At 37.4% G+C, this 26,484-nt stretch overlaps 1 protein-coding gene across 7 annotated transcripts; it reads left to right on the top strand.

The window, feature by feature from the left end:
• The first annotated feature begins 7,047 nt into the window (after positions 1 to 7,047).
• LOC126752639 (glycoprotein-N-acetylgalactosamine 3-beta-galactosyltransferase 1-like) lies at positions 7,048 to 25,307 on the top strand. Of its 7 annotated transcripts, none has more exons than XM_050463585.1 (6): positions 7,048 to 7,325; positions 7,566 to 7,978; positions 22,627 to 23,239; positions 23,312 to 23,408; positions 23,469 to 23,747; positions 23,822 to 25,307. In XM_050463585.1, exons 3-6 carry the CDS (start codon positions 22,716 to 22,718, stop codon positions 24,014 to 24,016), a joined length of 1,095 nt encoding a protein of 364 aa, XP_050319542.1. In that variant the 5' UTR covers positions 7,048 to 7,325; positions 7,566 to 7,978; positions 22,627 to 22,715; the 3' UTR covers positions 24,017 to 25,307. The 7 variants fall into 7 exon arrangements, with proteins under 7 accessions (XP_050319542.1, XP_050319541.1, XP_050319540.1 ...); XM_050463584.1 differs by having other exon boundaries at positions 7,551 to 7,978; XM_050463583.1 differs by having other exon boundaries at positions 7,543 to 7,978.
• The last annotated feature ends 1,177 nt before the right edge of the window (positions 25,308 to 26,484 follow it).

The raw sequence follows: 26,484 nt of genomic DNA, 5'->3' as shown, positions 1-26,484 counted from the left end.
TCGAAGCACAAGGAAACTACTTTGAATAAAAAAATATAACTTTTGAAAAATATTAATTTTTTGTTGTTTTTTTAACAGTCCTGTTTCTTTTGCAACAGACCTTGTATGTCGAATATTGAGGTTCAGAAGTGGATGATCACTGATGGCTTGGAAATGTCTTCTCGGAAATGAGGTGGGTGTACTTTGGCAGATCTATGGTACAATGCGTGCCACAGATTATATTGATATTTTGGAAGACTCATATCTACCAAGTCTGGATATAATCGGCCTCGAACGTGGGCAAGGAGATAGGATAACGATCCGAAACATACCGCAAAAATAACCAAATCGTGGTTTTGGAGTAGAGAAATCAAACTGGTCAAGTGGTCGCCCGAGTCCAAACATTTGTGCCACAATGAGCACTTTTGAGCTATTTAAAAAGGCAAATTTTGCCAAAAATGATGCTCAAAAGACTGTAATGAATTGTGAGAGCTAACCCTCCTGGCATGGCAAAATATAAGTCCAAACATTTTACACAATCTCATAAATAGCATGCCAAAAATGATGGAAACATTAAAAACGTCACGTGTCATATATTAAAGTAACATCGTTTAATGGGCATGTCAGTGGTCCGAGCTTGCCCATTTGCAATGCCAACCTCTTCAGAGGTTATAACAACTACAACGTATATTGAATTTCAACAAGATATCCTTTCCACGGACAGATGAAGTTAAAAGAAAAGGAAATTAATTCTCCCCATTATTCTGCCCATTTTGACACATATAAATAATATAAAGTATTTCCTACCAAATTAAAAGGAAACATGAAACTCATTTGTATTCAATCCTTATCACTTTTGCAGAAGAAATGAAAGTTTACCTGACTAAACTGTTGATCAACAGAAGGGCCCATAAAACCGGTAAAAGTTAATATGTCAACTACATACATATGGTACGTACACCAGTATAAAAGTAAAGTTAGAAGTAACAAAATATATATGTACATAAACTTTAAAAGCATATAGACTAATGAAAATACAATAATCATATATAAGTATAAAGATTTTAACCTGAATACTATGGGCTCTTCGGTGAGAGAGCTTAAAAGACAGTTATATACCATTACCATATTTCATGTTGTTCAGTGAGTAGGAAACCTCTTTTCAAATTAATTTATCATTATTAGACCCATTCACAAAAGGTTAACAGACTTCGGTTGTGTCTGAAGAGTAAAATTGATTGTGCAATCATTTATAGCACTAAATAGCTATACATTTATCTGAGGAAATTGTAAAGCGAATAAATATTGACACCAAAAATTATCACATGAAATGATTAACTGTACGAACTATAAGGCAACAGCCAAGACATTCAGAGAAACAAAACATCGAAAATACGAAGGCTAGTACCAGGCTAGTTAGACATAATAAAATAAGAGTTAAAACCAGAGAAAGAACTACTTGCTTATATACTATTTCGCCAAAATGCCAAATTACTTAGATAAAATGATTAAAAAAGTTACAGAGACCTTAAAATTTCAAGCAAACATGATAATAGACATATAGCAAGTAACTTCGGCAAAAACATATTTTCTGAAATACCCTTAAAACCTCCCTTAGAAATGTAGCGCGATGATGTTTCACTCATTGATTGTACTCTCATCAGAAAGCGATGTCACTCGGTCTAAATTTCCTTGCAAATAACGTGATCGTATCCTACAATCGAAGAAAATTTTATCAGTACTTCTTCATTAACCCTAATATAGAGATCTTCGTTTCCCTGGTTAATTTTGTACTATACTCATATCAAATTTGATGATAATCTTTTTCAAAGCATAAAACAATTTGGAATCAAAACTGCTGAGAGCATCTGCCTGTATGACCATTAGAAGAACTCCAAGCTCACTGGTTAACATTGGATGAAAATATTCGTCTGTATTTGTAAGAACTTTGGTGAACCTTGGTGTAATCGGCTCCCAAAACTTAAAACACGTTTGTTTCAAAACGAAATATTCAGCGTCATTGACGAAAATTTCTCGGAAACAGCTGAGCCGATCAACATGAAACATGAATTTTGAACTAATCTTCTAAAATATACTATTTGTCAGGCAATTTTCAAATGAATAAGATTTTTGATACTAATTATTATTTTTTAATGTCCTATAAAATATATTTCTTGTTTCGCATACGCGAAATCTTTTGGGAAGCCCCATTTTGTCAAAATTAAAATTTTTTACAATTTCTTCGTCTATTACCTGCATTTATGTATCTATTTTAATAATATGTTGGTACCAATATCACGTTTTTAACAAGTTTTAGCCGGGGGAATATCTTCATGTCGAAGTAACCAGACTTTTTATACTTTCGCAACTTGCAAGGATCAATACAGGAGAAATTTCTTTTCGAATTTCAATAATATATTTGACAAGCCGATATCGCCGATATCGGGACTTCTTCTTTCCAAAGGACCACAAATCTTTCGCAGAACTTTTCTCTCGAAAACTCGCAACGTCGACTCATCAGTTGTTGTCATCGTCCATGCCTCTGCCCCATATAGCAGGACGGGAATATAGCTTATAGACGGAGAGAGGACTTTAATGAGTCCGACACCTGTTGGCATTATTCTGCGCTTTTCCATGCTGACATTGTTGGTGTTTTTACTGGTTACCAGATAGACGAAATTATCTCCGACTTCAAAGTTATGACTGTCAACAGTGACGTGAGAGCCAAGTCGCGAGTGCGACGACTGTTTGTTTGATGACACGAAATATTTCGGATATCGGACCACTGTAAGATATAACTACCATACAAACTGATCGATCACCTAGGTCCTTGTTTAATTTTTTTTTATTTCACAAGAGTATCTCCACGAAAAATGGCGTGGATTGTTGTTCGAGACAATGTTACAAACTCCGCAGAAATTATTCAGATCGCACAAATCGTTATGCCACTATTCTTATAAAAACGGATCGAACAAAATCAAGTTTCTGTGTGAAAACTTTCTTATTTTGCAAGCTATTTTCACGAAATTTTGCATAGATTAATATTCGTAGTATCACTACAATCTCCGAACATGTTTTTTAGATCGTTAACATTAACTTCGCTTGCACCAAAGTTTAATAGGTTTCTTAAAAGAACTTGAACTTGCGATCGTTCAGTTTGTATAGCAGCTATGTATATGCAAAAGTGGTTCGTTATCTTTGATTCCGATATATTAGCAGCTTCTGTAGGAGAAACATTTCAGAAAGATATCTCAAAAACTGGAGGACTACTTTGGTTATACACAAACATACAGACATGGCTAACTCGACTCAACTCTTATTTTGTAGGGTCTCATGTTTGCTGTTTGCTCTTGGCAACTCAATATACAAAGTTAATATTTTTTTCTTATTTTTATTAACTTATTAAAAAAAATATATGGAAAGGCTAAGTTCGGGTATGACCGAATATTTCATACTCTTGCAACTTTCATCGGTTAAATGTACCCTCAGGTACATAAGGCTTGTTAGTTATAAGGGTCTAGGGCAAGTTTTCACCCAATTTTATGCATTCTAAGCACAAAGATGAACCATTATTATAAAAACACGCTACTTCAATTTTATTAAGCTAACTCACATATTGACCGATATTTTCGGTAAAAAATCAACTGAGATCGACAACGATCTATTCGGACCAAGGGGATTGAACAGTTTTGGTTCAATTTGGATAATTTTTGGTCATATGGTGACATGCTGGAAAGGCACTATTCATACAAAGTTTTATCTCGTTATTTTAATTGCTTCTTGATTTGTATACAGGAAAGTAAAAGAATCAAATTGAATTGAAAATTTTGTTTTATGGGAAGTAGGCGTGGTTGTGGTCCGATTTTGCCTTTCTTCACACTGTAACATAGGAATGTCATTGGTATGCCATATATCGGCGGTTGCACCATTATTGTCCGTCTTTGACCCCGGCTCCTTTAAAGCCCTTCCATACCAACTCAGGGTAATGTCTTTGGCGTATTTAGTATTGAGATCCCACATTTATTAGTTTTTAACCGTACCGTTTCATGGTGAGTGAGTGGGATTATCATCCATTTCACCTTATTCACCCATTTTTACACCGTCGGTAGGAGTTCTTATAATATAGGGTTTTCAATAAGAGTGCACAAAAGTTTGGTTTGGATATGAAATAAATTCTTTATTCCTGTGAAAATACAATATATGCCATTATATATGAAACTCGATTTCTTTTGCACGGGCACGCATGCAGAAGTCCAGACCCTGAACCCAATTTTCGAATTTTTTTTCATATATTCATATGAAGTTCATCAATCGCCGTTGGCTTGACGTAGCCCCGCAGGAAATAGTGTAACGTCGTCAAATCGCAAGACCGAGGCGGCCAATTGACTGAGCCATTTCGTTCACCAAACTTGGTTTTCAATAAATCGATTGTGATTTTCGCTGTGTGGCTTGTGACGCCGTTCTGTTGGAACCACATACCGTCCAAGTCGATATCATCCAATTTGGATCAAAAATATTCGGTTATCATTGAGCGGCAGTGATTCCCAATCACAGTTACGTGCCGGTCTTGATCATAACGGAAGAAGTACGGCCCATTGACGCCGCCGGCCAATAACCGCACCAAACCTTAATTTTTTCGTGAAGCAATAGTGACTCATGGAGTATGAAATAAAGAATTTCGTTGATATTCCAAAGTTAAGGCCGCTGAATCCGAATTTCGATAGTAAATTTTAATAATTCCGACTTGTTGTTGGATCGTATAGTATATCTTTTCATGATGAAATGGCAAACCTTATTGAAGAGAAATGTCAAAAGAACGGTAAAAAATATGGTGTTATTTGCTGTCCTTATCGGTCTACTTTTGTAGAGCCCTATTGAAAAACCCTATATAATATATGATCTAGGCGAATTTGAATCTTGTAGCATTAGTGGCTTAGGAGTTATGTAAATTAAGCCTATTATGTGGCGGGCCACGATTTTTTTTTGTATGTACCATGTTTTATCAAGATATCTTAACTTTTACTCAAGTTATCGCTTGTACAGACGGACGGACCAACTCCTTTCATCAACCTAATTATTTATATATATGTATGTATATATATTTCATAGTTGTCATCCGCATTTTTGTCTTTTGAATTTCGCGGCTATGTACAAGTATAAAGCGCTACAGAGCTCATATCTGGCAATACTATACATTTTTGAAAGGTCTTGATATAACCTACAAAACTAGGCTATGCATTATTAGTTTGGATATTGCCTTCAACAGTTATAGCCGTGTAAACATGGATTTCACTAACGCAGAAATTCTCGCCATTTTAAAGTTTTCCTTCGTTAAAGGCAAATCCGCTAGAGAAACGTTCCGTGAGATTAATGGTGCTTTGGGGGATGGTACTCTATCACTTCGAACTGCGGAGCAATGGTTCCGACAATTCAGAGCGGGTGAAAACGACACCATGGATAAGCCAGCCGGCGGAAGACCTGTGACGACGAATACCGATCAAATCATGGAAAACATCGAGTTAGACCTGCATGTAGCATCTCGTGACTTCGCCCAGAAGATGGGAGTTAGTCACCAAAGCATTTTAAACCATCTGCAGAAGGCTGGTTGCACAAAAAAGCTTGATGTTTGGGTGCCGCATGATTTGATGCAAAAAAACCTTCAGAACCGAATCACCGCCTGCGATATGCTGCTGAAACGGAACGAACTCGACCCATTTTTGAAGCGGATGATGGGATTGGAATGGAATCATCCACTATGAGCTGCTCCCATATGGCCAGACGCTTAAATCTGTCATCTACCGCGAACAACTGAGCCTCTTGAAGCAAGCGATGGACAAGAAGCGTCCAGAATTGGCCAACAGAAGGGTGTAGTGTTCCACCAGGACAATGCCAGACCACACACTTGGTTAATGACTCGTCAGAAGCTACGGGGGAGCTCGGATGGGAGGTTTTATCGCATCCACCATATAGCTCGGACATAGCGCCAAGTGATTACCACCTGTTCCTGTTCATGCCCTTGTTGGTGTAAAGTTGGACTCAAAAGAGACTTGTGAATAGTGGATGTCTGAGTTCTTCGCAAATATGGAGAGAGGATTCTACGAGGGGGTATTATGAAGTTGCGGAAGGGAGATATTTGACAACCGTATATACATATATAACCCGACCGTTAGGTGAACAAAACTACATACATATTATAAGAATATAATATACCTCAAAACAACACACAAGAATGCGATTTAGATGCGAAAAGAACTACTGCGCTTAAAATAACAATCCTATTAGTATTTATATGCATACTTAAGTATATGGATATGTACATACATATGTATGTATGTACATGTATACATGCATGTTGCTGAAAAACATAAACATTTAATGAGTGTCATTAAATTTAATTAATTTATGCGAGCGCAGCAAAGTTAGTAACTCAATTCAGCGTAACCGATAAAATGTATATCAAATGTTCAAATGTTTTTAGGCGTTTGAAATATGCATACAAAGAATATATACATATTTACGTACATATGTACTTATGTATGTATGTATATCCGCATGTAGGCTAGTAAGTTTGTTATGCATGTATTTGTAAGCGTAAAAATGTCGGGAATACCACAGTAAGGAATCGATGTTTTATTCAGTGGTTTTGTCTCTCAAAGCGACGATTTTAGCTATTTTCAAATTGGTGTTGATTTTTAAATTCCAAGCATGCTTATGGCTAAACAACAAACATGCCAGCAAACGACAAAAAACAGCCGGCAATAACAATAACAAAACCAATACAAATGTATTTATTTTTATATAGTAGCTGCATACATACATATGTACATACGTGTGTAAATAAAAATCTGTTTTTTTAAATAAATGTATGAGTATACCACTGCAAACATATGTACACAAACACACCTGTTTACACTCGCATACATATCATACTGCCGTATGAGCGCCTAAAAACGATATGCCGCGCACGAATATTGACGTCGGCGACGCCAGCGACTGCATGAAGAAGACACTACGCCGACGCCGGCCACTCGCGGCAGTTTACCTTCGCTTGTGACTCGCCGAGTGTGGCTGGCGCGCTCAGACGCCAGTCGACGGGGAACGTTGACGATTGACGGTGTGTTTGAATTTGTCGTCGGACAGCTAAACGGTTGTGGTGATTTTTGTGTTTGCTCCGAAGCAGTATTTCTTGCATTTATTGACAAATAACAAAACACAGTTAAATATTTAAATAAAATACACACACTCGTATGTGCATCTGGGCTAAGTGCAGAGTGAAAAGTGAAAGAATTATGTAAATATTGCATCGGTCAGCGCGCAGAAGCCATAAAGAACGTGAAATCTAACGGGTTCGGTGGAGAATCAACAATTACCATGCTATTTACTACATACTAATGTATGTATGTATGTATATAAATAGATACATATTTGTTTTGTGCATAAGAAATTTGTTTGAATATTAATTTGCAAAGAGTTTCTAAGTTAATTATCAGATACATATCGCAGATGTTTATATAAAATGTGTTGATATGTATGCAGAAATATGTTTAAAGGTAAATAATTAAGAATTGCAGTTAAAATGTTTGCAGCAACCGGCATCATAAATAGTACGCGCATCAAAACAGATTTTAGAAAAAATTGCTTACTAAATAAGCATCTTCAGTAACAACAACAAACTAACAAACAAAAATTAATAAATTATGTCAAGGGTTATTCCAATGCACAAAAACTATTGAACCCAGTCAATTGGAAAATCATTCATAACGTCGCCTTGAAACGCAAATAAGCAATAAAAAATAGAACAAAAAAGCCAAAAACAGTAATTCACATTTATAGTCATCATATACAGTGTTAACAAAAAATACGCATACATAACTATACTGTGCTTATTGTATGCACAAGCCTCATATGTATATTTTAGTGTTTGTGTGTATGTTTGGGAGCAACGTCAGAAACACATCTTCAGAGCAACGTAAAAAATAATTTCTTAATTAAAAGATCGGTAAGTGATAAGCGCGTCCCATTGTCCATTGTTAAGTTAAACAAGTTTCGAGTCGAAGCTTGGCATTAATCTGAAATTACGCGCTCACCGCAATGCCACTTTTAATCTTATCACTGAGTATACATGTGTGGCATATTTGAGCGTCTTCGCAGACAAGGACTTTAAACAGCTACTCATGGCAAATTAAACACACAAAAAATAAATATTTAAAGATAATAAAATTAATTATGTACAAAGAAATTGATATTATTACTCATACTGATATAATACGCTTTAAGGTGCATTTTTAATTAAAAACATCTTTATCTGAATTTTGATCATTAGATTATAAGTATGTATTTGTTCGGAGATTGTACCTTTGCTTTGGATAATATTCTTTTCACATAAAAAAAGTATTCATACTTTATACGATCTCCGACCTTTCCTGGTTGTTGCAAGTTTCGAAGATAACTTTTTTTCTTGTATATTTTTTTTATAAACTTAACTAATAATAGAAGACCCAGTTTTTAATGGAAACAAATTTATTGAAAATTGTGTCGAAGTAAAGGTGTGGTAAAATGTAAACCGTTTCACACTAAATGTCTCTGTCGCTGGGTTCCTCCTCGTTGGTTCTCATATGGCCTGTGCGAAATTCAGAAATTATTGCTTTGGCTTGCCTAGAGCCCGGATAACACTCTTATAGCCCGCAGACACTATTTTCTTCTATCTTAGAAGTGAGATTCCGGAAGGAAAGTTCCTACTGGTATTAATCGACCTAATGAAATACCGTAACTAATTAACAGTTATCGGTTAAGCATAATATGTCGAGAAATTCCCTATTATTGATTAACTCCAACTAACATTTAATTAGTCTTATTATTTATCACGGGGATCGTATGCGTGAAAAACTTAAATATAAATCTCTGTCACCGTAAAAGTTGAAATTATAAAGATCCGGTCAGTTATACCTTGTTTTACTTTTTTTTGCTGAAATACCATTGTTAAACTTTATCCGTATATCTCTTTCTCTCATAGGTCAATCAACCAACAATTTTTTATACCTGGAGAGAGTATAAATTTGTCATGAAGTTTGTAAAACCCAGAACGAAATGTCTGAGACTCCATTTAATATCTTTATATATATAAAATGATCTGACCGTGTGTTTGTAATTGAACTGCTCCTAAACGGCTGGACCGATTTTGATGAAATTTTTTGCGTGTGTTCAAGGAGATTCAAGAATGGTTTAGAATCACAATTTGGTCCACTGGGAAATGTTTTTTTAAATTAATTTTTCATTTGTAATCAATTGCTAATTTTGGAATGTTTGACCGATAGGTTCCGCTACCATCGCAGTATCCAGTATTCAAACCTTAAGTTGGCGTAAACGGCAATAAACAAAACGATGCCAAAGTAAAACGTGACATCTGTAGACAAGTTTTCATAACGTGGACAGAGTTGTTCGTTCTTAAGTAATAAATTGGGTGATTCAATACATCTATGGGTAGCTATAACATTTTTTTCATACCTGCTTACTATTGGAGGGGGTATCTTGACAGGCAATTTAAAATTGCAAAAGATCTGGCATTAAAAAATTGCGGCATAACTGAACTGTTGATAAAAAGGTCTATTAAAACTTGAGATATACAGAAATTTCGAAGCATTGCAAGACGGATGCTATAACCTTGCCAGCCGATTTTTTGTCTTTCCACGCTTGAGAACCGTTTCTTAATATGCCGTCCACCAGGCTGACTCGAATGATTTCACTGATGCACAGCCCAAATTCAATAGTATATTGCATACAAGTATATACATAAGTACATATGTATGTGCATATACTCGTATAACCATACTTTTTCTACGAAATTTAATTTTCAATTAAATTGCGGTTATCAAGCTCTTAGTAATCTTAGTGATTATTAATTAACGTTTAATATTTCTTTAATTTGATTAAATTTGAATTAAACGGAAACGGACTTCAGTATTCTGACACCTAATTATTTTGATAAAAATTATTTATAAGACAGAAGAGCGGAACGATATATGTATGTATGTATGTATAAATATGAAATACTTTTCGATAATAGACATAAGTGGCGTCACAAAGTAATCAGTGGGTCGAAAATTATCACACAGAAAAACACAATTGGACTAAACTTATTCGGAAGAATAGACTTATTTGCTAAAAATTTTACTAACAATTTAAAGCTCGAGTTACTTATACTCAGTGAAGGAGAGAGAGCGGAGGATTTTGGGAACTCCCGGGCCCGGAGTTCTCATTCTTTTTTTCTCGAACAATTCACTACATTACGTTCATTGCTTATTGTTCATGGCCGTCTTAACTTTATTAAAAATAGAGGATCTTGAGTAAATCTAAATAGCAACAATAGAGCTCATTCTGCCTGATAGAATATAAGGGTTATAATGACAATAGTTTAAATAAATGAATTGTTGCTTGTAATGGCTTTAAATGGTATCTCGATTAAATTTTATCATAATGATACAATATACAGGGTTTGTCCGGAAAGTAAGAGGACTGAGTCGATTTAAAAAAAGTTATTGAACCAATCGTTACAATTCTTTAAAAACTTTCAAAATAGGCTCCTTCAGCGTCGATATAGCGCTGCCAAGCATTGAAGGCGTCAGGGAAGACATTCTCCGGAATAGTCTTGAGAGCCGACGTGCATGCTGCTTGGATCCCCGATTGACCCTTCGTTTGAGTCTCTTGGAGACTTCCACGTAAAACTTGGCGTTGTCGGTTTGTCCAGGAGGAACAAATTCATGGTAGACTTTCCGGCCCTCCAAAAAGCCGAAAATCATCTATTTTGGTGAAAGTTAATGTTGAAAATGCCATAGCTGAGCGAACGAGAGTGGTGAATTTGAAAGTCGTAGCGAGTCCTGGACGGCCAAAATAGTTTCGAGATGAAAAGTTTGAAGCACAACTCAATGAAGACACAACATGAGCTCGCAAAAGCTTTGGGAGTCACTAAATCAATCATTTCAAAATGTTTAAAAGCAGCCGTATACATTCGAAAACAAGGAAATTGGATGCCATATGAATTGAAAACAAGAAACGTTAAACGACTAATTTTCATGCCAGAAATGCTGTCTGAAAGCTATAAAAAGAAGTCATCAATCAAATCAACCTGGACAACCAGCCAAATTAACCGCTAAGCTGAACATCCATGACCACAAAATAATGCTCTGTATTTCATGCGATCAGAAAGGCATACTTTATTATAAGCTTCAGCCAAGTGTTCTATTATTGTAGAGCACTAGAGACAACGCCTTGAAATTGCGACTAGACACAAGGTAATAATTTTCTATCATGAAAACGTTCGATCTCAAGTTGCAACACCTCTTAAAAACTATTTTGAAAATAGCGACTTGGAAGTTTTGCCACACGCGCCTTAGAGACATTGACTCTTCTGACTGCCGTTTATTTCGATCGAATACGGTTCACATTTACTAGATTAATTCTTGGCGGCCAAGCTGACGCAGTTCTTTTTAGATTGATTGGCAGAAAGAATGGAATAGTTACGGCTTCAGATGGGCAAGCATGTTAATAATACAATACACATTGTACATAAATAAGTGCACGAATATGGATATACCCAAAAGAAAATCTTATTTAAGTTCAACTTAAGGAGACTCCATTTCAAGTCGATTTGACCCAATTCGCACATTCGAAGTAATAATTTTTTTATCCGGTGAAATATGAATGCATATCTTTAGTTTGGTACATACAGGGTTTGTCCGCAAAGCAAAAGGACTGATTTTCTTCCGCCGCGTCATGCGCGCATCGACAGGATTCAGTAGAGGGTGTTCCTAGCTAACGAACGAGCGGCTGGTCAGTTGTCTCCGAGCACCTGGAGAGTCAAGACAAACATTTTCGCGCGACATGTTTCTGTAGGTGATGCAAGCCAAAAATGCAGCGTTCGTTAAAGCAGAGGTACTCAGTTCTATTACCGGAAAAATCCTGTACATATGTATGTACATACATAAGTATGTATAGGCTAACTTGACATCAAATGTATGCAATCGATTTCAAACTTCAAACTTCGCATTTATATTATATTGTGTGTATTTCGACTTATGGGGTTCTTGTGTCGAATATGAAAAATAAACATTTAAGCTTCTTCAAGCAATAAAAAAGTTAAGAAAAATAAAATATTGACCTGATCGTGACTATCTTAATGTATTTATTTCATATTTAAAGCAAAATACTTTTATACGAGTGTGACTATTTACATACATACATACATACATACATATGTATATGCATATACGGTGCTCACGACTTCGTTAATCGTTTCAGATGTGTCACTTTCGCTTTTTTGCAATTATTAGTATTACTATATTACTATATATATTATTTTTAGATACCCATGCATTTTGGAATATTTCGTTATAATTTATATTTTTGTTTTAATAACTAGGCGGCACCACTTTGGTATATATAGTATATAAATTTGTCAATAAATAAATAAATAAGTAGACTGTTAGCTTATTGAAAATGAATAGTTTCTTATCTCTAAAGAAAGTTTCTTCAATTTGTTAAATTTCTACACTTCACTTTTGTTTTATTAGTTGAATATTAATCGCAATTTTTTCGGAATGGTCCCACAGTGCTGCATCTCGCATCATCAGTCACTCGTTTGACGGTAATTCAACGCGACGCGCGTACTCACAAATCGCGAATTCAGCACACACACGCTCACTCCTCACATAGCATAAGACTCTTAGTCGGCAAACAGTTTCTGATTTGCCATTAGGGGTACGACTTACTAATTAATAAAGTTTGTAAAAATAAAGTATAAAAATTAAAACTACATATGTACATACATACCTAAAATAAGCTAACTGATAATACTTCCGATTTGACCTTGAACATACGAGTGCATACACATCGACACACTCACTCAATTTCAAACATTCGCACTTAAGTGTTATGCCCCTAATTGACATAAATACATACCTATGTATATACATATTTGCGAGTATGTCGATTTGAGCAAACGTTAATCACATATAATTGCGGAATGTACCGAAAATCAACTAAAATAACACCACAAAATACCAAAATAACTCTTTTACTCATTTTTCACCAAATTGTAATGACGTGATGAGGACCAAAGCGGTCGGTCGGCGTTGAGTGCGCAGTCGCAATGAGGCGCGCCGCTAAGTAACGACCCTGTCTGTCAAGCGTCGCGCAAGTCAAACAGTCAGCAAGTAATTACAAACATTTAACACACATGCACTCACTGGCTTAAGTACATTATGTAAATATGTATGTACATACTCAATAAATATTCGCTTTGTAGTGACAGTGGAGTGGCGCGTGCGCACAGTATTTTTGGCAACAAGTTAGCGTGAATTCGTTGGTTGCGCGACGCAGCGTTTGCTTATTTCTTAGACTTTGAGCAATTTTTCCGCTCGCTTCCTTTTTACTTTACCACAATGGGCTTAACGCGCTGACAACGCCAACGGCGGCATTAAAATCATATATAATGGCAAATAAAATTATTCATTCAACAGTGATGCTGTTATTTGCTTGCTCATTGCGACTCTGTAAATATAAACAAATGAACATACAGTAATGAGCAAAACTAAAGCATTTTTAGTTCTGCAGATATGTGGTATAATTAAGTACTAACGATTATTACTAAACCATATTCAAACCACTGCATAAAATGCTTATTTTTTGATAATAATAAAAAAAAACAAGAAAAAACAGCTATGTGCTATAGTTGTCCGATTTCTGCGGCTCTGACATATGTATAAGCAGCTTCTTGGGGAGAAAGTGCCAAATTTTCAGATCGATATCTTAGAAACTGCGAACGTTTTATACAGACAGTGAGACAGCCATGGCTTCCATTACGTCCACAAAATTGTCACATCTTTTTTCTTAAGACACAGCGTCTAATATCTCCCTTCCGCCTTTTTGTCTTTTGAATTTCACGGCTATGTACAAGTATAAAGCGCTACAGAGCTCATATCTGGCAATACTATACATCTTTGAAAGGTCTTGACATAACCTACAAAACGGCGCTATTATTTAGGTTAGATACTATGATTAGTTTGGATATTGCGTTCAACAGTTATAGCCGTGTAAACATGGATTTCACTAACGCAGAAATTCGTGCTACTTTAAAGTTTTCCCTCTTTAAAGGCAAATCCGCTAGAGAAACATTCCGTGAGATTAATGGTGTTTTGGGGATGGTACTCTATCACTTCGAACTGCGGAGGAATGGTTTCGACGATTCAGAGCGGGTGAAAACGACACCATGGATAAGCCAGCCGGCGGAAGACATGTGACGACGAATACCGATCAAATCATGGAAAACATTGAGTTAGACCGACATGTGACATCTCGTGATATCGCCCAGAAGATGGGATTTAGTCACCAAACCATTTCAAACCATCTGCAGAAGGCTGGTTACACAAAAAATCAACGCCTGCGATGTGCTGCTGAAACAGAACCGCCTAATTTTTGAAGCAGATGGTGATTAGCGACGAAAAATGGATCACATGCGACAATATCAAGCGAAAGCGGTCGTGGTCGAAGGCCGGTTAATCGTCACAAACAGTGACCAAGCCGGGATTGACGGCCGGCTGTGTGTTTGGTGGGATTGGAAGGGAATCATCCACTATAAGCTGATCCCATATGGCCAGACACCTAATTCTACCATATACTGCGAACAACTGGACCGCTTGAAGCAGGCGATTGACCAGAAGCGTCCAGAATTGGCCATCAGGAAAGGTGGCCACCAGGACAACGCCAGGCCACACACTTCGTTGATGACTCGTCAGAAGCTACGGGAGCTCGGATGGGAGGTTTTATCGCATCCGCCATATAGAACGGACATAGCGCCAAGAGATTACCACATTTTCCTGTTCATGGCGAACGCCCTTGTTGGTGTAAAGTTGAACTCAAAAGAGGCTTGTGAAAAGTGGCTGCCCGAGTTCTTCGCAAATAAGGAGGGGGGCTTCTACGAGGGGGGTGTTATGAAGTTGCCGTCTAGATGGAAACATATCGAACGAAACGGCGCATATTTGAACTAAATCCGATCACTGTAACTCTTTTTATAAAGCATTGAATAAAGATCAAAAAAGCGGAGGGGGGATATTTGACAACCTAATATTCAGTAAAGTTTTTTAGACTGTGCGACCAGTTATCCATTTATGTAAATAAGTTTAGGAGGGAAATAGTTCAAGACCTTTCAGGCCATGTCTTTTCTCACCACTGTATATCGTGTAGGAATATACAGGTTGGTTGCATATACACACATATTTATGTATATACATATGTATTTATGTATTGTATACATAAACATAGTTGTTGTAGTGGGTTTTTTGTTGATGATCGTGGAGTTTGGTATTTTTGTCATTAGTGTCTCTCAGCATCTGTGTTTTATTTGCTGTTTTTGTTTTGCTGATGTTATTGCGTCAACGTGACCGCATGACTCACTAAACGAACAACCAGCCTGAGCAAAGTCTTGGCTCGCTGCAACCGAATAGCAGCACTTGTTGCATGTGCATGTGTTGATTGGTATGTCAACAATGCCGAGCGCTACTACCGGCATATGTACATACATACATAATTGTGCATTCAATATTGAATACTATGGGATTGGTTGTGCGATATTTAAAAAAATGGTCCATTTCCATATCTATAAATTCTTATATGTATATTGTTATAATGTTTTTGAAATTAAAATATAAGTTAAATATTTGCTAAAGCATAAATCAAAGCTAAAATTTCAAATCATCAAATGTAATCAAATTACAGTGCGTTAAAAAATATTGTTTTCGTTGTCAAAAGTGTAGGTAGCGTTTGTTGGAAAAATGTTGTATTTATGGGAAATAGTAACCTTGTTTTGTTATACTGACGTTTATTCAATTGGCCGTATCTCCCGCGTTGTCTTTATACACTCGTGGCTACGCAAACCTTTTTATTAAGAAATAAGTTAAGTTTTGATTAATAACAAAAAATATTAAAAATTAAAAACAAAACACATTCAGCTATAGATAAATCAATTGAAATATAATGAGCTTTACGAAATGAGCTGCGATGAAAAAATGATTTTTTTTTTATTTAATTTCATTTACCCTATAATTTAAATTAATATTTTTTTTTATGTTTTTTTTTAATTTAAACACGAAGTTTAGTCAGTGTATCACTTTAAAAGCGATAAAATCCGCCGCTTTTGTATAAGCAGAAAAAAGCTAATTTGTCTTTTACTAATTAAACGTAATAAAATAAAAACTGTAATTATAATTAGACAATATAATTTAGTTTACTTATGCTGACTAAAAACACAAAAAAAAACAAAATTGAAAAAACCAACAAGCGGAAAAGTCTGAAAAAAATTAAGAAAGTATAGTGGTAAGGTTTGCGTGGCTACGAGTGTATATCTACATATGTATAAGATCTTTGAAAGCAACTTGCAACTAAATTTTCCTAAATTTTTCCTCAGAAAGTGACCTCCAGGTATATTGGTTGGTATTGCTAAAATAACAAAATAGTTTTCTTGTTTCAATTGAGTACAGAGTCTGCTCCAACTTTTCGTATCATCGTCTTTTTCCAATCATTGTAATTTTTGCCGTAAAGCATTTCAGCTAATTTCAGTAAACCCTTTTTAATATTCTTTTTTTCTTAGCCAAACACGTCTCAAGGAGTTGAACTATACAAATGCGCTATTCTTTAATTCCTCTTAGTGTTCTGAAATAACTCAACTTAACTTCAATTTTTAACTAAACTCACTTAATTTAAGTGAATTTTCGCGGTAACTTTTTAATCAAATACTCTCAAGGTGTGATTCTTCTATGCTGGATATACCCTGAACGGGGTACATCACTTTTGCCACTATGTTTGTAACACCCAATAAGAAACGTCAGAGACCCTGTAAAATATTTATTTATTTATTTATACAAAGCTTACATAATAATTAATTATTATATAAACTAAAGCAGACGCAGCGCTAGCAGCAGAGGCTTTCGGCTGGCTGGTTGGGTCAGATACGACGGAATAGGTCTGTGTCCTTTAGAAATTTGTAAATTTTGCTAATATTTTCCTCTGTGGCGTCCATTAACAATAGGAGAGGGTTCTTGTTGTCGAAATGATGAAGTCTTTGAGAAGCAAGTTCTGGGCAGGATACCAGTAGGTGTTGCACGCTGACTGTTGCTTGACAGAAGGGGCAGGTGTTGGATCTAATGCCCTGTAATAAGTGCGCGTTGGTAATTATGGTGTGCCCAATTCGGAGACGTGTGTAGGGGGTGATGTGGTTGGTAGGTATCGATGTTGTGTATACAGGTTTTGTTCGGTTGGGGTTAATGTTCGAATAATGGTGATTATAATCCGCCCATTCACGTAATAACTTTGTTTGCCTCTGACTATGAATTAGTCGGTATATGTTGCTAGGTAGGATGACTTCGGATGTGATTGTTGGTGTGATGGAAATATCTTTGGCGATGGTATCTGCAAGTGTGTTGCCCTTTATGCCGGAGTGTCCAGGTATCCACATGATTTTGATCCTTGTTTTTGGCAGAGTATTGAACAGCGTGGAATATAGCGGTTGCTTCGGCGGTGAAAATAGAGCAAAATGAAAAAAGGAGGCCGTACGCGACAACTTCTTGATTTTCCTTTACCACAGCATAGGAGGTGTGTGAGGCCTTCGATCCATCAGCGAAAATCAATTGCCAGCCGTTGGATTTATAATGTGCGATTGTTTCGGAAAACTTGGCTTTATAAATGGTGTTTGGTGTGCTATCTTTCCGCAAGGAGGCTAGGTCATTAATGAAGGATGTATTGCTGCCCGCCCAGGGCGGGTGATGAGTGTACCGCGGAATGTGCTGCTTGATCGGAAGTTCAACCTGATTCGCGAATAAGGAGCAGGTGTGTATTGAAGAGGGTTGTTTAGGAGTGGATACCCGTGAAGCGGCAGATTGGAAGTCTTTGTGGATAAGAGGATTGGGGCTTAGAGTGAGCTTTGAATAGAGCCTGAATATTTTGTCTTCCATGTTGTCGTGAAGAGCCGGCAAACCCGATTCGACCAGAATATTTTTTATGGGTGACGTTGGAAATGCGCGTATGGATCTTCGCACTGCGGCGTGGTAGGGAGCAGCGATCATCTTTAAGTTTTGTTTAGCGTGTAATCCATAGATTTCTATGCCGTAGTTGATGGTTTTTTCTGCATTTTTACTTGTAGTCGCTATTTCTGGTGTGCTGACGTTAGTTGCTGTTTGTTGTCTTACTGGGGATGTTGTTGTGCTGGTTGAAGTTGTTTGTGTGATTAATTTAGTATGACATGTTTTCTTGGATGCTCCGTTATTTGCTTGTGGGTTATTGTTTGTAGTTTCTACATGGGGTTTGTTTGCTGGAGTTGTTTGCAAGTCGTGTGCTGTGTTTACAGTTGTTGGTTTGGTCATTAAACTGCTGGTGTTTTTTACAATTTGTGCGAAGGACGGCGCCCTTGTTTTTTTTTGAGGGGGTTGCATTTGATGTGTGTTGGGGTCGCTGTTGAAGATTTTCCATGCATCTCTAATTGTGCATCGGCGCTCTATTTTTATTTTATTTACTGGCTTGTGTTTAAGGAAAGTGGGACAGCCAGGGTCATTGGATGGATGGGTTTCAATTTGGCAGTTTATGCAGAATGTTCTTGGGCATGGATTATGTGGCGGAGAGGTTGCACACTGGCTGCATAGCTCAATATTTCGACATCTATTTTTGGTATGACCGAGTCTTTGACAGGTTTTGCACCGCATCGGATTTGGGATAAATTCTTGCACACGAACCCTTTCCCATCCTAATTTAAGGATTTCTGGTCTACGGATTAGGTCGAATGTCACAATTGCAGCACCGGTAGAGATTAGTGCGTCACCATCTTTACGCATGATTTTTTTGACTTCGATCACTTTTTGGTTTCCTAGCCCTTCTACTAATTCTTCTTCGGAGAGATTGATTAGGTTTCTGGAAAATATTCTGCCTTGTGTGGTGTTAAGACCTTTGTGAGAGGTAATTTTTACAGGTATAATGCCTATGTGAGTTGCTTTAATATACTTTTCGGCCGATTTCGCATTTTCGACTTTTTTATTTAGGAGGAGGTCACCGGATCTTAATTCCGTTACAACGGTGTTATCGCCGCAAATGTGTTTTAAACCCCTTTCGATTTGAAAGACATTATATGATGATAATGGACGGATTTTGTCATCTGCAATTGGACCGATGGCACTTGCCACTAAGAACCGAGGGATATGGTCGTCATTTTGTTTTGGCGCTGGAAGTGGTACAAAGTCACTGAATTTTGGTCGTTTGTTCGGACGTTGCAAATCGGGATCGAGTAACCGAAACCTAGTGCTTTCGGGGGGGTCAGCCCCGTTCATGGTGTCGAATGATAACTACGGCACTGAGTTTTTTTTTATGTTAACACTAATAAACTAACAACTACAACTTTAAGGAGTTGCGGTAACTGAATCAGCTAGACTATCGTAGTCGATCGCAAAGAGGAAGAGAACGCGGTAAAAGGCCACGGGACGTGTTTACACGGTGGCTGCCCACTTTGAACTGCCTGTAAAATATATACCACATGCAAATGATCTGAGAGGCGAGCTAAGTCGATTTAGCCATGTTCGTCCGTGTTTTTGTGTCCAATTGTCAGAACGGCCGATATCGGATCACTACACTATATAGCTGCTATGCAAACTGAACGATCGGAATCAAGTGTGTGCATAATGAACTCATGTGAGGAGATATTTTCAAAAACACTTTAGCATGGGTTATTGTCTAAAGCAATGATGCTATATCCGAAGAAATTGTTCAGATCGGATCATTATAACCATACAGACTGAACAATCATGGCATGGAATATTTCCAAAAGCAACGGTACCAGCTCCGAAGATATTATTCAGATCGAGTCATCACAATAACATATGACTGCCATACTATCTAGCCGATCAAAGATCTTGTAAGGAATCTTTTATATATTTGAAGGGTATTATAGGTTCGGTACAACCGAAATTAACGTTTTTTCTTGATTTGTTTTCAAAATTTATTTAGGTATCTTAATTTTAATAATTCTATTTCTGCTAAAATTTAAGTACATATTTGATATAGTTAAGAACACGCTTAGTCCACATGAATTTCATTTTCTTCTCGACCAAAAAATGGAATTAAACATTTTCGCGCGTTTATATTTTAGACATTTCGAGGTGGGTTAACTCATCAAGAGTGCATAGATGAACTTAATTCAATTTTTGATGATGAACAGCCATCAAGGACCAGTGGTTATTGATGGTATGATGAATTCAATCAAGGTCGTAGACCATTCCAGGGCGAATTTCGGCAAGATCGTCCAAAATCAATTCTTCTTAATTGGCGTAGACACCGCTTACGCGATTATAGCCGAGTTAACAACAGCGCGCCAGTCGTTTCTTCTTTTCGCTACGTGGCGCCAATTGGATATTCCAAGCGTAGCCAGGTCCTTCTCCACCTGGTCCTTCCAACGGAGTGGAGGTCTTCCTCTTCCTCTGCTTAACCCGGCGGGTACAGCGTCGAATACTTTCAGAGCTGGAGTGTTTTCGTCCATTCGGACAACATGACCTAGCCAGCGTAGCCGCTGTCTTTTAATTCGCTGAACTATGTCAATGTCATCGTATATCTCGTACAGCTCATCGTTCCATCGAATGCGATATTCGCCGTGGCCAACGCGCAAAGGACCATAAATCTTTCGCAGAACTTTTCTCTCGAAAACTCGCAACGTCGACTCATCAGTTGTTGACATCGTCCAAGCCTCTGCACCATATAGCAGGACGGGAATTATGAGTGATTTATAGAGTTTGGTTTTTGTTTGTCGAGAGAGGACTTTGCTTCTCAATTGCCTACTCAGTCCGAAGTAGCACCTGTTGGCAAGAGCAATCCTGCGTTGGATTTCTAGGCTGACATTGTTGGTGGTGTTTACGCTGGTTCCAAGATAGACGAAATTATCTACAACTTCAAAGTTATGACTGTCAACAGTGACGTGAGTCGCGAGACGACTGTTTGTTTGATGACAGGAGATATTTCGTCTTGCCCTCGTTCACTGCCAGACCCATTTCCTTTGTCTCCTTGTCCAGTCTGGAGAAAGCAGAACTAACGGCGCGGGTGTTGAGGCCGATGATATCGATATCATTGGCATACGCCAGCAGCTGTACACTCTTATAAAAGATGGTACCTTCTCTATTTAGTTCTGCAGCTCGAACTATTTTCTCCAGAAGGAGGTTGAAAAAATCGCACGATAGGGAATCGCCTTGTCTGAAACCTCGTTTGGTATCGAACGGCTCGGGGAGGTCCTTCCCGATCCTGACGGAGCTTTTCGTGTTACTCAACGTCAGTTTACTCAGCCGTATTAGTTTTGCGGGGATACCAAATTCAGACATCGCGGCATAAAGGCAGCTTTTTTTCGTGCTGTCGAAAGCAGCTTTGAAATCGACGAAGAGGTGGTGTGTGTCGATTCTTGTTTCACGGGTCTTTTCCAAGCCTTGGCGCATGGTGAATATCTGGTCGGTTGTTGATTTTCCAGGTCTAAAGCCACACTGATAAGGTCCAATCAGCTTGTTGACGGTGGGCTTTAATCTTTCACACAATACGCTCGATAGAACCTTATATGCGATGTTGAGGAGGCTAATCCCGCGGTAGTTGGCGCAGATTGTGGGGTCTCCTTTTTTATGGATTGGGCAAAGCACACTTAAATTCCAATCGTTGAGCATGCTTTCGTCCGACCATATTTTACAAAGAAGCTGATGCATGCTCCTTATCAGTTCTTCGCCGCCGTGTTTGAATAGCTCAATTGCCGTTGCGAAAACTAGTGATGCTATACGCAAATTGATATTGCAAGATCGAATTGTGACCTATCCTGAGGTTAAGGCATTAGTAGGACTAGCATACATTTAATGTTATGTCGACTGTGTGGATGGGTGTTCCAAGATGAGCCGAATCCAACAAAAGTTGTTCGCGCAGGAAGCACTTCCAAGCCAAGAGTGGTATACAATTATTTCTTTGTGACAACTGTCTTTCAAGAAATCAGGAAAAACAACCGCCGAAAACGGATCACCCTTCACCACGACGATGCTAGCTTTCATACATCGACTGGAACAACTGCATTTTTAAGCACTCAAAACATCGATTTTTTATTCCCATACGAAAAAGATTTAGTAAGAGGTCAAACGTTTTTCAACGCCTGAAGAGACAGTTGATTCGTTCAAAATGCATGTTTTGGAGATACCTCAACAGGAGTGACAAAATTGCTCTCCAATAAGTGCAAACGCATGGAAAGTATTTTTAAAAGCAATAAAGCTATTTTCGATGATTAAAATTTGTTTATGTCCTCGAATCCCGAAATATAAAAGGCAACCTACGTATAAAGTCAGACCTTAGCTGGATACCTCCGAACTGCAAGAGGTATTTAGCCAGCCCCTGTCACACTAGTGACAACTGTAGTAGCTACTAAATCGTGCAGGATTCAAGAATTTTCCCAGTCATTCAGCGTTGAAAACAACTTAGATTTGAACATAAAATTTTGTCAGATATTATTTATTGCCAAAATGTTCACAAAAAACCAGTTAGCACTACGAAATAAGTATGATGTATAGTATATGTACTTAATTCAAAAATATTTTGTATTATTTTTTTCAGAATTTCGCTACTTACAAACTCTAAATAAATAAATCCGTGGTGATGAGCCGCATTTCGAATATTTCTCTACAATTCAAACCAAAATCAAAATGCTGCGTCGAAATATTTCGAATCACATTCGCCCGTTATTGATGCTGTTCGCCGGACTCATAATTGGCTTCTCATTCTCTCAGCAACTGCGCAACAACAATTGCGCATTTCGACTGAGCTTGCCCAGTGGTGTCTTTTCAGCGAGAGAAGATGAGTATGAAGGTCATACAATATCTCTACTGCCGGCCGGAGCAGATGATCTGCTGGCACGTTCTGTCACTGCTACCACAGATAATAATACGCTAGCGGCGCAGCTGTACAATGAAACGCGTGTGCTTTGCTGGGTGCTAACTAGTCCCGCCAATCATGCCAAAAAGGCCGTCCATGTCAAAAATACATGGGGCGCGCGCTGCAATCGCATACTATTCATGAGCTCGGAGAGTGACAAGGAACTGGGTAGCGTGAAATTGCCGGTCAAGGAGGGGCGTGGGAATTTGTGGCACAAAACGAGGGAGGCAATGAAGTACATCTACGACCATCACTTTGACGAAGCTGATTGGTTCCTGAAGGCTGACGATGACACGTAAGATTTTTTCCGTCGGTTCCTTATTCGATTATTATTAATTTTTTTTGGTTGAATATTTAAAATTTTCAGTTATGTCATTGTGGAGAATTTACGCGCCTTCTTATATCCTTTCGACAGCAAATCTCCCATCTATTTCGGTTGCAAATTCAAGAAATTTGTGAGACAAGTAAGTGCATTAAAAATGGAAATGTGTGTTCCTTGTTAAATTTCCCTTACTTCCTTGCAGGGCTACATGTCCGGTGGGGCCGGTTATGTATTGAGCAAAGAGGCTGTTAAACGCTTCATGGAGGAAGCCTATACAAATGAGAAAATCTGTCGCAAGCGTTCCGGTGGTGCTGAGGATAAAGAAATGGGCAGTTGCTTGCAGAATGTTGGCGTGGTGGCTGGTGACTCACGTGATGAGTACAAACGTGGTCGGTTCTTTCCGTCGGGTCCACAAGGACACATTATACCAAAAAATAAATCGGCGTGGTACTGGCGTTATATATTTTACAAAACAGAAGATGTGAGTTCCATATAGCCAACATACCATATATGATGTGAAATAATAACGTAATTGCTGCTTGACAATATTTCTAGGGTGTCAACTGTTGTTCAGATTATGCAATATCTTTTCACTATGTGCAACCATCCTATATGTACGTGTTGGATTATCTTATATATAGCTTGCGTCCTTTCGGAATTTTCAAACAGATCGAAGCACTGCCAGCGAAACGAAATATGACTGATTTGTTGGAAAAGTGGCGAAAGGAAGAGTCTGACAATCCTTTATAAGTATGTCTACACAGATAGTATATATGCGGTTGTAAATAATTTTCAAGTAAATTTCAAAAGTTAGTAAGCAAGAGAGGAATTTAACAGATCCGACCTAAATCTCTCAAAAATCTGAGAATAAATCCGGAAGTAGAGTGAATAGAACTTGCAGAAATTTGGAGATGGAGTTTGTTGACGTACTTACTTACATATGTACATATGTATGTCTTTCATTATTGTCATTATAGTGCCTTATATTATTATTTATTTTATACACCTAGACTGTGGCAAAATTGATTATTGATTTACACGCTGTCAATAAAGTATCGGGAATTCTTCATTTCCCCCTCTCATCTCCCGCTTATATGGAAGACAGGTAAATTTTTTTTTTACATTGGTACAACTGTCCTTAATTATGATGCCAAAAATTAGTGTGATCTGTCAACCAGTGTGGTACAGCAGCTGTTTATGTCAGTCGACCTCAGTAGTGTTAGTCGAATTTTACAAAATTTTTTAACGTATTTGTGTTAAATTTTGGCCAAACACTCAACAAATATCATTGAGCAAGCACCACATTGACCTGATTTAGCTCCATGTGACTTCTAGCTGTTCTTGCAACTCAAAGAACCGCTCCGGGGAAACCGTTTTGAGTTAATTGAAGACATCAAAACAAATTCGACGCGAGAGCTGAGCTCGGCTGACATAAACAGGTGCTTTAAGCACACTGGTTGACAGATCGCGCTAATATTTTTCATCATAATTAAGAACAGTTGTAAAAACGAGAAATTTAAATGAAGAATTCCCGATACTTTCTGGATAGGGTGTATGTAAGTTATAGAAAATATTTTTAAATATTTTAGTCTACATATAAGATTAGTTTAATTATTATTAAAAAATCAACTGTGTGTTTTTAAATCATACTGGACATTAAATGGTGCCACTGAACTTGTGCTGTGTCGTAAATTATAATCTATAAATGTATCAATCTACATATAAGTGATATAATGTGATAAGTTTAAATGTAAATGTAAAATATGCTATTTAATTCAATATTTTTGAAGATTCGCAATTTAGTTTTAAAATATTGTTTACGAAAAATGAGAAGCCACATTAACGAAATATCTGTATATGTATTTTATACATAGAATGTATGTTGCATAGAAAATTTGGATAATTATATGAAATAACCTCTGCACTCAGTTGAATTGAAGTTAATGGAATTCAACTTCAGATCAACCAAAATCTTTTTTTTTCATTATTAAAAAGCTCAAAATCTTTAAGCTAATTAATTAAAATGGGAATAATTATTAAAGTGGATATTAGTTTTGATTTGTGTTATAAATCAAAAAAGGTGGGTCCAAAACTGATGTGCTGTATTTACGAAAAAGCCTTTGTGGTCACTCAAATTTATTGGAACTTCCTAACACCAAGTAAGCCGAAGTTTTATTGACAATTAAACGACTTTATGTTGCAGATTACAAGGGGCGTTCCAAAGTAAACAGAACCGTTAACAAAAACAGAACAAATGTTTTTTCGACAAAATCAATTTATTTTATTCAAAACAGTCTCCTTCTGCTTCAATACACCTTTTTGCACGGTCCAATAGCATGTCGAACGAGTGTTTTAGCTCGTTGGCCCGTATGGCCGCCAGTATGCTGGTGCAAGACTTTTGAATGGCCTCTACGTCTGCATAACGCTTTCCTTTCATGGGCAAATGCATTTTTCCGAAAAGGAAGAAGTCGGTCGGTGCCATATCAGGTAAATACGAGGAGTGGTTAATGGTTAAAATGTGATTTTTGGTCAAATAATCGTCTTTCGAATGTTGGATCCTAGCAATTTTTGGTCGTCAGTCAATTTGTGCGGAACAAACCGTGCACACACCTTTCGTAAGCCCAAATGCTCGGTCAAAATGTGATAAATCGATGTTTTGGAGAAGTTCAATTTCATTTCCATGAATTTCAATGATGATTTGGCTGATTTTTGATGAACAGTTTCGATGGAATTCCCGGTGATCACGGATTTTGATTGGCCCACATGTTGATCGTCATTTATGTTCTTACGACCATTTTGAAGACGTTGAAACCGCTCGTGCACTCTGCTACAGGATAGGCAATTATCGCCATAAACTTGTTTCATCAATTGAAACGTTTCGGTAAAAGTTTTAACAATTTTAAAACAAAACTTAATGGTGACTCTTTGTTCGAAGCTCATTTTCGCACCGATAACACAAACATACTGACACTTAAAACGCAATAACTTCACTTCCAATAAAGATAGTAGATTCTAACGCTCCAGTCGACATATAGATAGCGCCACCAGGGGCGCTAGATTCAAAAAGTCCTGTTTACTATGGAAAGCACCTTGTATTAAGTTATTTTCGTTAACCCTTCTGTTATGTTAATAAAAAGTTGCACATGTGATGTTAAGGTCACGGAATGACCTGGTCGGAGTTTTGTGAGGGTATCCTATAAAAACCTTATGATTTTAGT

This window comes from Bactrocera neohumeralis, chromosome 3 (genome assembly GCF_024586455.1).
Source record: "Bactrocera neohumeralis isolate Rockhampton chromosome 3, APGP_CSIRO_Bneo_wtdbg2-racon-allhic-juicebox.fasta_v2, whole genome shotgun sequence".
Classification (NCBI taxonomy): Eukaryota; Metazoa; Arthropoda; class Insecta; order Diptera; family Tephritidae; genus Bactrocera; species Bactrocera neohumeralis.
Note: the sequence above shows the minus strand (reverse complement) of the source record. Positions and strands in the feature narration are given on the sequence as shown.